This window comes from Microplitis mediator, chromosome 1, assembly GCF_029852145.1.
Source record: "Microplitis mediator isolate UGA2020A chromosome 1, iyMicMedi2.1, whole genome shotgun sequence".
Taxonomy (NCBI): Eukaryota; Metazoa; Arthropoda; class Insecta; order Hymenoptera; family Braconidae; genus Microplitis; species Microplitis mediator.
In genome coordinates this window covers 8,318,913-8,330,625 of record NC_079969.1, presented here as the reverse complement: position 1 = coordinate 8,330,625, position 11,713 = coordinate 8,318,913, and the positions used below count along the sequence as shown (strand labels likewise).

The window sequence follows — 11,713 nt, the reverse complement described above, 5'->3', positions numbered from 1 at the left end:
CTGGTGGGGTAACTCGACCAGCCCGACTAAGGGTTAAGATTTTTAATTTTAATTATATTCATAGTCCATTTTTGGAGTTTTCAATGGAATTGAGATGAAAATAAATTTAATTTAATTTAATTTTTTTATGAGTAATGTACTTAAAAAAAAATTTACATTTCACTTAATTATTGGATGCAAAGGAAGAAAAATGTTTTAATAGTTTCTATCATAAAACAAAAGTCATTAACTTTTTTCGACTGACACTCGATTTTTGAAAAAGTATAACAAAAAAAATTCAAAATATTGCTTCATTATATTTACTATAGTGATTTTGGAATGTTTGGAAAACATTTTAAAAAACAAAATGTTTTTATAAAATTTTTAGGGTTCCCATTTTGCCCCCCCCCCTCCCGTTTTTCCCCTCTCTACCTTGATTAACATTTTTATTGTCCCAAAAATATTGTCCCATTTTTCCCCGGATTCTCATCTATATAAAAAAAAAAAAAATATATATATATATATTTATATATATATAATATACTCTTTTAAAATTATGTTTTCCTGATAATAATCAAGACAAATATAATAATTTATATTAACTATATATAATCGAATTTTTCCAAATCTCATTTTGGTCTAAATAAAACTCTCTTTATATTAAAGTTATTTGTTAAAAATATTTTTTATTTCATTTGATACTGCTTTTATCGGTTCAAATCAGTTTTAGTAGCCCGAATACAAAAAGGGTTGATGATATTTACTACATTCGTTTAGTAAAAATGACACTGACGTCTTGAATTGTATCAGGAGTACATAAACTATTTGGAAGTTTACTAATTTCTCGACAGTGACGAAGCTTTGCTCGATCGATAATTTATATAGATTCGAAGGTACTACAGATAAAGGTAATATATAAAAATCATTTATTTGGGGATTTATCGGGCTGGTTACTATATAAATATATAAATATGAGTATAAACGAATATATATCAAACCCAATAATAAAAATACATATGTATTTAGTATTGGGTAAATGAAAAAAGACTGAAGTTAAAAACATTATTAAGTAAAATTAGTAACAAAATTCAAAAGAAATATAATATATAATTGCTCTATTGTCATAATTAATTAATTATTGATAAAAAGAAAAAAAATTATGTAAGCTATTCTTGTATTGATGTAAAAAGTTCAACTGTGACATATGTATATAAATACATATATACCGGTCACTAATCTGTAAAGAATTCAGGCTTATATTTATTCTTACACCGTGAGAAAGTCAAAACCGTGAGAACCAAAGGAACTAAGATCGTAACAAAATTTAACAGGCAAACATAAATATAAGAAATTAAACTTTTTTAAATTTTCATTTGTATTTTTGAAATTTATATGAAAAACAAAAAGTTGCCTCAATTATTGTAAATTTTTTTTGAAAATAATGCTTGTATAAATTGGATTATCGTTTCTGTTTTTTTTTTTTTTTTTTTTTTTTTTTTAATTATCATTTTTAATAATTCAAATTTTAAAGTAATTTATGATACACAATTTTATCTATTTTCCTTTGATGTTGACAGATATCAATCGAAAATTGTGTTTATTAATTGCTTAGAGTCAATTTTTTTTTTATCATCTCTTTGAAGGGACGGAAAATTGAAAAAAAAAAAAATAATGATAATAACAATATAACTTTTGAGCTTTTTGTCAAATTATGTTGGCCGGATATATTTTGTATCAGATATAGCTGATTTTGTTCCCACGGTTTTAGATAAAGTTTGAATGGTTTGAACCGTTTGAACCGAAGATCTCATCGTGGGAACTAAAGAAATCTTAGTGTTACAATAATTATCAGGCCAACAGGAAACTTAAAGAATATATCAGACGAAAAATTTTTTATTAGTTTTTATATGAATTGAAATTTTTGTTATTCGCAGACCATTTACGAGGAAAAAATTTTCGATAAGAATAGTGGCCCATTTTACCTCAATCAACGCGTTGCTGTTTACAATGAAATGATTCAGTTAACAAATACTAAATTAAAAAAAAAAAAAAAATTTACTGAAGATTTGCAATTAATCCCGAAGTCCAGACTGACCAACTTACCCCATTAATTTTTTAGAAACTATAATTAATCATTAAAAAAAAGTATATCCTCTCGGGAATGGACGCTGTTTTTACCCTGGGTTACCCTATCTATCGATATATAATATGTTCTGATAATTATATTAAAATCAAAAATATTTTGAGTTAATATCAAAAAATTAATTAGTCAACGATTAATTAATATAAAGAAATCTATATTATCTCAGTTTTAGATGTTATCAGAAAGAAATCTAATAGTATCATCATTATTTGATAGATAGCGCTGTGTGATCATAGTATCTGCTGACACAACCTGATGTCAAAATTTCTGCAAAAGTTTGACGTGCAAGTTAAATGATGCAAATTTGCAGTAAATTTTGTTCTTGAATTTTTTTTAGAGCAACTTGATGACAATTTTATGTGTCTACATGTTTTCATATGTACGCCGACCTGCAGCCAAAGTGGATATCATAATATTCAGTTTGCCCGAAATCTACGACCAGTATTCAGTATCAATTAGTTGCGATCAAGTTGACAACAACTTTGAGCTTTTCCAACTGTTGATTGCATATCGTTACCAACTTTCCCAGAAAGTTGAGGACAATCTACAATCGCAATTTGTCATCAATTTTCTGAGAAAATTGAATGCCATGTTCCGTCAAGCAATGAAATCCGACTTTTACCTTCAGCTTTCTCAAAAAGTTGGCGTCCAATTGCTATCAACTTATGGAAATGCCAATTTTTGTGGCCAACGGTGATAGGTTATAGCAGTAACTTGACGCTAGCCTGCTGTCAGCTTGCGCGGCTATCACAGAAACTTTTGCTGATGGGCTGATGGCATTACTCTGATAGCCGAGCTGATGGCAAGTTAGCGACTAGCTACTGCGGTAACTTATTACCAAGCTAAGCCCAAAAGTTGGCATTTCCATAAGTGGACAACAATTGGATGTCAACTTTCTGATCAGGAACTCTGGCGATCGGGATAAGGTTCAGAGGTTTTTAATTGAAACTCAAAATTATCTGAAAAACATGCTAACAGCACTGGTGTATTATTTTTCGCATTATAACAAAAATCGTCGACTTTTCCCAAAATTATTAATTTTCAGCGAGTCAAAATTTTTTTCATTTAAGGAATTTTTGAAGCTTCATACTCATTAGCTTTGAAAAGTCAATTTGAAAATACTTGCGCAGCTTTAATTTAAATTATTAGTCCCTAAATTTACCATAGTTCCGAAAAATCCTTAATTTTAGTAAATTTTTGTCAAAATTCATGATTATTAATAGTTGAAACTTTACTTTTAAGATATCATTGGCCATTTTTCACGCTTAGGGCTCATGGTATTCCGGGTAAAATTCTTTAAAAAATTTGTAAGAAAAGTATAAACGCGATCTATTTTAACTGTCGTACTTACAAATTAAAAATTTTTGTCAATATCAGTCAAAATTTTCGATTTTTCTAGTTCAAATTTTTTTCGAATCTTGAGAAATTTTCGTCCAGCTCTAAATTCACTATATCTCATAAAAAATTATCTTATAATTGAAATAAATGAATTGAGTTTACATAACAAAGGACAAAATAATAAAATATTTGACAAAATCCTCAATCTGCTGTCCACCAAATCTAATTAAATCGATTCTGTCACCTTTGATTTATTCTTATGTCTGCTTTGAAGAGTAATGTGCCCAGACATGTCTAACCAACACAATTGCTTTCAGAGCTTAAATTTTCAGCAACAGGTACCGTGACTATAATATTAAATTTGCATTGGGATAAAATATTCCCGGCTTAAATCGGATACAAAATTTACTCATGTATTTTAACTAAATTAATTTTATATAAGATTTAAATAATAGATCTTGGGGTATAATGAGACATCATTTCTTGAAGATTTTTTTTTTAAATAATTAATTACGTTCAAAAAAAATCGTGGGTCGAGTTGGTTAATTTGAACAATGAGTCAAATTTTAAATTTGCAGAAACAATTGTCTCATTTTAACTCGGGTTCACTTAAATTTTAAATCATTTAGAAAAAAATTAATTCGTTTCTTAAAACCTATCAATAATTTTATTTTACTGACGCTTATTCAGTGCCAGCTGATGTACTGATGACTAAAATAAACACAATTTTAAACTAATTTTTTGATAATAGCGATCGAAAATAAAAAAATTTTGAAAAATACCTGTAAAATCCGTCAAAATATATGTACGAATGCTGGTGAACACAAAATAACTTCAAAAATATATAACCGATTGATCTATTTTATTTTTTATTACACTTGAATTATTAATAGAAAAATTACTTTGAAAATCGCAATTTAAATACTTATTCTTTAATTTAAATTATTAAAAAACTTATAACCGGTAATTCATGAAAAATTTAGCTGCCATTTTTTGTTTTTATTATTATTAGCTTTGTTCTTTTTTTCTGCACCAACTACTGACGTGGCAGAACCATAACATTAGGAATGAAGAAGAAAAAGCGACATCTAGTTTTAAAAAAACAATTTTTTTTTTTTAATTTTAAATAATAAAAATTAAACTAAAAGGAAATAATGATATTAAACTAAAAATAAAAAATGAAACTAATAATTTTAAATTCAATAATAATTAATAATGCAAATGAAATAGACTGAAAATATAAAACAATAATAATTGTAATGCGCAGTCGAGGTGCGTACTTTTGGATTTTCAAACCTTTCTTTTACAAATAATATTTAAAAAAAAAATACATCGGGTTATCAAACAATTAAAAAAAAATTGTAAATTTATCATAATTAATAATATCTCAGTAATTGAAGAATTAGCAAAATCTTATTTCTTCCACGCATGCGCAATATAACATCAGGCCCTCTGTTTTTCGAACAAAGTAACCAGAGCTTGAGGCCATATAGCGGGAGAATTTCATTAAGACCGTAAAAGTATCAGAGCTGAACACACGTCTAACCTCAAAAACATATAACACGTGTGCTATTAATTACTGTGGCATAATTATATTGAAACAAATCTTCGTACAAAAGTGGGTAATTACTGTTGTCAAATAATATTTATAAATAATTATAAAATAATTAATATAAATAATTTTTGTTCATCAGTTTTAAAAAGTATTTTTATCTTCAATTGTTGGTAACAATCCAAGAACAATAATGGCCACTGCTATTTGTACGATCAATCCAATTAAAATATCGTGGGTAATTAAACGCATTAATCGACTGTTAGATCCAATAAAAGATGTTAATAATCACGTATCAACACGTTGTCCTGTCGGATCACGTAGCAAAAAAATAACATGGGAATTTGAATTAATGTTTAATCAATCATCTAGTAGACTTTCTGACTGGATTTCATTTAGCCTAAGAATAGTAGACGCCAACAAAACAGTGAGCGCTAAATTTAAAATATCGATTGTTAATAATAATGGCGTTTCCGTATTGATGGATAATGTTGATGGTGAAGTTCTTGAATTAGAGAATAAGGATATTTATACGATTGATCGATTCATCAGAAAGGAAGATTTGTTTGCTAATTTTGATGAATACGCGCCCAATGATATTCTTACTATTGTTGTTGAAATAAATGTATTACAATCTGTGATAAATAACGTTTTCTTGCCAAAGCGAGAGAGAATTGAAAGAAAAGAAGATGGAGAAGCGCTGCCTGATTATTCAACTCTTAATAACAAACCTTACATCGTACATAAAATAGACTCGGATGATAATGAAGTTTAAAATTTTTCATTAATAATTAATTATGATAATAATATCCATCATTTCATCTCATTAATACTTTTTCATTTCTGTACTTGTAACTTTTTTTTTTCTTTCTGTTGATGTAATTGATCATTCATCCATTTATTTATTATTTATTGTTAGCTAATTAATACGCTTTAATTAATAATAATTCAACTATTTTATTATGCCTTTTTAATGATGTAATTATAATTCTATAATGACGGTATAAACTCAGTATTAAAAATAAAAAAATTTCTAATTTTACACGAGTCTTTTTAATTGTTTGTGTGAGATTCTATTGAGAGGTTAGGAAGTAAAAATAAAATTTCAGGATAAGAAATTTTTTTAAAATAATTTTGGGGTAATGTTGAATTTTCAAATTTGCTTATAAATTGAGAATTTAAAAAAAGGATAAATTATGAATTTTAATCGGGTTTTCTAACGGATGCGGGTATTGATGTCCGAGAAACAAATTTTGATTTAAAATTATATCCGAGTGTGCAATGACTCTTGTAATTATTTAATGACTTTAATGTTATGCTAGATTATTTATTGCCCATAAAATTTTATGCAAATTCATTCGAGTCAGTTGATTTACTCTAAATGTTGAGTTATGGTAAAAATTTAATTAACAGTTTTAATTCTTCGTTCTAAAAAAAAAAAAATAAAAATTCCTCAAAGCCGAACCTTTGATTGGTCAGCTAATGAAAATTGAGATAAATAATTTTTTAAAATTACTGAAGACATCGTAAAAATTAATAATTTTCTCATAAATTACTGTGACCATTGTAAATTTTACTGTGCCAGCCGTTATTATTTAAATTTAATTATTTAAATTTCCATTAGATGGCCAATATTCTCTGTTATTCTGACGCCATATAATTTTAAACAATAATAATTAAAATTCCCAAGTAACACGTACTTAAGCAAGTGCTTTTGAATAAGAGCTCTGTGCAAGACCCATAGTTACTAGTGTCTCTTTCTACGTATGTACCATGCGTAAGATTGTGTTGCAAGGAACTGACTTAAAAACTGTGCATGATTTGCTCATGGTATTGTAGACAAGAATATTTAAGATATTTCTAACATGGTGTAGCCAAAAGTTTCTGACGCATTTCTTGCCCAAGAAACTTGCAGTACATACTGGCGCATGGCTTGCTCAAGATCTGCGCAAGACGCGCGATACTCCCCATACTATTTCTTCCCCCACCAGTTTTAACTTGAGCAAATCTTGCGCAAGCCATGCACTAGGTAGATTCAACATACTTTTGGCGCCAATTTTTCCCTAGAATTGAATAATAAACATCAAAATTCTTGTGTAAGGCTAGCATAAGACTTACAATTCAAATCTGCCCCAAATATCTGGAGCAAGACCCATAGGTTAATGGTGACGCTGGCAACTATCAAACTTGAGAGCAAGCCTTGAAAAAAACTGCTACATGGTTTTATCATAAATCATTAAAAATTTTTTTATGAATGGAGTAAAAGTAAATAGAGCAAAAAAAAATGAAACTTAATTTTTAAATTGATAAAAAAAAATAAAGAATTTTTATTAAATTTATATTGTTATTATACAGTCTTGATGATAAATATTACAATTAAAAATCATATTTATAACCATTAGCACTTATTTTAACATGAGAAACAGTATTTGACGGTGAATATGCAACGCCCAATAAATTTTGATGATTTGGTACTTGAACTGGCTCAGGAGTCTACAAACAATCGAAAAAATTAATTTATAACTAATTGAACATAGATAAATTTATATTACTCTCTTAAACTGAGTTAGTAAAAATTAGTAACTATTTACTGTTTGCTAAACTGTAAAAAATTGGAAGTGAATTTGAAGTGATTATGGTTTTTATTTCAATAATACAAATTAACTCCGTCACTCGGAGTCCCGGAGATTAAAGAAAAACTCACTCTGCATACGGAGTAAATAAGGAGTTTGTTTTTTTAGTGCGGAGTGATTTTGGAGGGATGTGGATTTTATTTAAATCCTAATCCACTCCGATTCGGACTTTTAATATTAAAATATACTCCTTTTAGAAGTGAATTTTACTCCGAACCGGAATTTCAATACGAAATTGAATTTCCCTTCTGGAATGAATTTCACTCTAAACGGATTAAATAAGTAAACAGTCATCCACTCCGCATTCGCTAATTTACTTTTAGAGAAGTATGTTTTAATATTCTCAGTATACTATAAATAAATTCAATTATTATTAAGTAACACATATCTGTTATATTAATATATCTACGCTCTATATATTCTTTTGATATGCCACGTAATTATTCGCTGGAATAATTTTAACTGTCGTATTGCACAGATATTTGTTACACAACTTTGTAATTAATTTTCATTCATAACCACTCAGTTAATATTTTCAATTAAATTTCAACAATAAATACAAATTATAAAAATTTGCAATTATCCTACAATATTTTTAAATCTAAGGAAATAAATAAATCCAATTTATGAAACCATCAATTATTTACTGCAATGAATAAATTCAATAATATATATATATATATATATATATATATATATATATATATATATATATATATATATATATTAGGGTGCTTCATTTCAGAGCAACATTTTTTTTTTTTTTCATTGCTTGTGGAAAAAATCATAGTTCAACACAAAAAAAAAATTTTCGCGGAAGAAAAAAAATTCTGTCGATTACAGACCTAGCTCATCGAAAAATTCGATTTTTCCATTTAAATAACACGGGAAAAATTTTTCTTTTAGCTTTAAGTATTGTTAACTCATTAAACAAATCAATAGATCGAATAGACTAATACTTATTTTTGTAGGAAATTGAAGGCTCTACAAAAAAGGTCTCTTATCATTTTTCGATAAACCCATCTGTTCAAAAGTTATTGGAGCTCGAAGTAAAGTTGGAGATCTTTTTACTATTCCAGCGAAACTATCAGACTTATCACAAAATGTTGTAGGATCTTTTTTGTTGACAATTTTATTCTCTACAAATTATTATCAGTAAAGTTTTTTGAAATCCAGCATTGTTTTCTAGTTATTTCCATTTTAATGTCGAGCTCTTGAAATCGACCAGAACCACTTTTTTAAGAGCTTGAAATTAAAATGAAAATAAATGTTGCTCTGAAATGAAGCACCCTAATATATATATATATATATTTATATATTATATATATGTTTAAAAAAAAACAATTTTTTTTGCTCTCGAAAAAAGGTTCAAAAGTTTCATTTAGATATAAAAACACGCCTGTGAAAATTAGAGCTTTTAATATTAACATTACGGGGTTCCGCATTACACTTTTATATTTTCCATAAGAATTTTTTTTGCGTCTTCTGATTTTTATAATTAAGTAACGATGCGCGTTAGGAAAATTTTACTGACATATTTTGTAGAGAATTAAACGCTTTATAAAAAAAATTTCTTATAATTATTCGATAAATTCATCTGTTTAAAAGTTATTGGAGCTTGAAGTCAAATTTATAGTAAATTTTGAGATCTTTTTGCTTTTCCAGCAAAACTATCAGGCTTATCACAAAATGTCATAGGATCTTTTTTGTAGACAATTTTGTTTTTTACAAATTATCTCGGATAAAGTTTTTCAAAATTCCGTATTGTTTTCTAGTTATTTTCATTTTAATGTCAAGATCTTGAAATTGAACAGAACACTACTTTTTTTTTTTAAGAGCTTGACATTAAAATGGAAACAACTAGAAAGTTATGCGGAATTTGAAAAAACTTTATCAAGAATAATTTGTAGGAAATAAAATTGTCTACAAAAAAGATCTCGTAAAATTTTGTGATAAGTCTGATAGTTACGCAGCAAAAGTAAAAAAATCGCGAAATTTACTATGAATTTGACTTTCAGCTCAAATAACTTTTGAACAGATTGATTTATCGAAAAATCATACGAGACCTTTTTTGTGGAGCGTTAAATTTTCTACAAAATTGAATCCTGGGCTTATTTTTACAATACGCTATTGCCGAGGTATAAAATTCCAAACTTAAAATTTTTTTTTTCCTCTGTAATTTAAACGGGAAAAAGAAAATCGCAATCAGGGAATAATTAATATTAATAGTAAGCGTTCAAATTTTAACTGGCGTCTTCTTTTATCCTGCAGATACTTTTGAATGTGTGTCCTCGAAAGAAAAAAGTCGTCTATTTTTCTGAATCGGTCTAGTATATATATTTATATATGACATTTAATAGTTATAAATATACCTGCTCAATAGAAGTTAATTGAGGTTGACGCAACGACAGCATCTGTGCTAATTGATTTTGGTAATAAATGTCTGGGCGTAAATAATTATTTAATTGATGTTGATATTGTTGATTGTTTATCAAATTTTGTTGATAAGGAATTCCTGTATCTGACGATGCTTTTACTGGAAATTGTGGATATTGATAGAACTCTGGCCGCGTTTGTTGATAATAGTCTACGCAGAAAAAAAAGAAATAGAGGAAAAAGAAAAAAAAAATAATAACAATTTATTTGATAGGAAAAAAAATAGTAGTTGTTATAATAAAAATAATATTTTTTACCTAGTCCAGGATTTCTATAAGCTAGTGCTTGAGCAACATTAGGCAAGACCCTTTGGGCTAACAGCGGATTACCGATACTTGAGCTAAACGATTGATGTGAACTTGGGCCATTGAATGAATAAGACGTCTGGGTCAACCCCGGCCGAATGAAGTCAAAGCTAGCATGTTGTCCTGAAGTCCCTAATATATTTGACGGTTTTATTCCTAATTGACTCACAGATATAACTGATGTTATTGTAATCATTAACCAATAAAATCCTATTGTTTTTTTCTAAAAGCCACAATAATTTATATTATTTATTATTTTTAGCTATTATTCACTATTAAATAAATTTTTTTTTTTGGAAATAAAATAGATGATAATTGTTACCATTTTATTTGTATGTTGATATTTATTTTCACTGATAAATTAATTAATGATGGAAATTATTAATTTAATGTTAGAATTAAAAGTATTAACAATACGAAGAGACAATAGTTTATAGAGTGAGGATAAAAATCAAACTGACAATCAAATGTTGAATTGAGATGCGATGAAAGTTATATTTATATACAATGGAAGCATTCACTTCGTGAAGATACGTGAGATGTATAAATATGTGAATAATTATTATCATTCAAACTTTCCCTCTATATATACACTGAAAAAAGTCGGGAGTGAATATGAATTTTATTTTAATCCGAAACCACTCAGTTTCGGAGTTTCAAAGTTTTAAGAAAAAAAATCTCACTACATACGGATTAAATAAATTTTTTTTTTCGGGGGAGTGATATGTGATATATTCTTATAGGGAATTAAGTTCTCAGAGACATACTCCCGTGAAAAATAAATCATATATGGAGCATATATTAAAATTGGCTTATTAATGATATGATTTTCTAACAAAACGTTAATTTTTTTCTTCAAGTTCTATTGGGACAAGCTTGTTTTGATAACTGTAATTGTGATGATGTAGCGCATGCAATATTTTCGAAATATGAACAATGTGTTTGTAGAGAAAATCATGTGCAAACACGAAAAAATAAATGCACACCACTGCTGAGCGAATTTTGTCAAATCGATGAGATTTGTTTGCCCTCTCATTCTCGATGCATTAATAATGAATGTCAATGTAATGAAAATTATATGCAGTTATCCAATAATCGATGTTTGCCAAGTGAGTTTTAATATTTTTCTTAAACTTCAAGCAGATGTAAAAATTAAAAAAAAAAAACCGAAATTATAATTATAATTTTTACCTTAAGGTAAAAGATCTAATACCCAATCAGGGACTAGTTTTACCCGATCAGGTATTAAATCTTTTACCTTATTTATTTATTTTTACTCGGATGGAGTATATATTTACTATAATTTAATAAATATTTACTCGGTAAG

General features: G+C 27.5%; 2 protein-coding genes across 3 annotated transcripts; one reads left to right on the top strand and one right to left on the bottom strand.

Annotated features, from left to right (window-relative positions):
• Nucleotides 1-4,937: 4,937 nt before the first annotated feature.
• LOC130669684 (uncharacterized) lies at nucleotides 4,938-6,042 on the top strand. 2 transcript variants are annotated; one of them, XM_057472706.1, is made up of 2 exons: nucleotides 4,938-5,078; nucleotides 5,155-6,042. In XM_057472706.1, exon 2 carries the CDS (start codon nucleotides 5,206-5,208, stop codon nucleotides 5,785-5,787), a length of 582 nt encoding a protein of 193 aa, XP_057328689.1. In that variant the 5' UTR covers nucleotides 4,938-5,078; nucleotides 5,155-5,205; the 3' UTR covers nucleotides 5,788-6,042. The 2 variants fall into 2 exon arrangements, with proteins under 2 accessions (XP_057328689.1, XP_057328696.1); XM_057472713.1 differs by having other exon boundaries at nucleotides 4,938-5,082.
• Nucleotides 6,043-7,346: 1,304 nt separating this feature from the next.
• On the bottom strand, nucleotides 7,347-10,846 carry LOC130669673 (uncharacterized). Its single transcript, XM_057472698.1, has 4 exons — nucleotides 10,709-10,846; nucleotides 10,339-10,609; nucleotides 10,018-10,232; nucleotides 7,347-7,505 (listed from the first exon to the last, which is right to left on the bottom strand). The coding sequence occupies exons 1-4, from the start codon at nucleotides 10,709-10,711 to the stop codon at nucleotides 7,389-7,391; spliced, it is 606 nt and encodes a 201-aa protein (XP_057328681.1). The 5' UTR covers nucleotides 10,712-10,846; the 3' UTR covers nucleotides 7,347-7,388.
• Between the last annotated feature and the right edge of the window lie 867 nt (nucleotides 10,847-11,713).

Coding starts and splice junctions, on each gene's coding strand:
- LOC130669684 (XM_057472706.1), top strand. CDS start 5,206: ATGGCCACTGCTATTTGTACGATCAATCCAATTAAAATATCGTGGGTA.
- LOC130669673 (XM_057472698.1), bottom strand. Junction 10,233..10,338: donor TTATAGAAATCCTGGACTAG/GTAAAAAATATT, acceptor TTTTCTGCGTAG/ACTATTATCAACAAACGCGG. Junction 7,506..10,017: donor AATTAACTTCTATTGAGCAG/GTATATTTATAA, acceptor GATTGTTTGTAG/ACTCCTGAGCCAGTTCAAGT.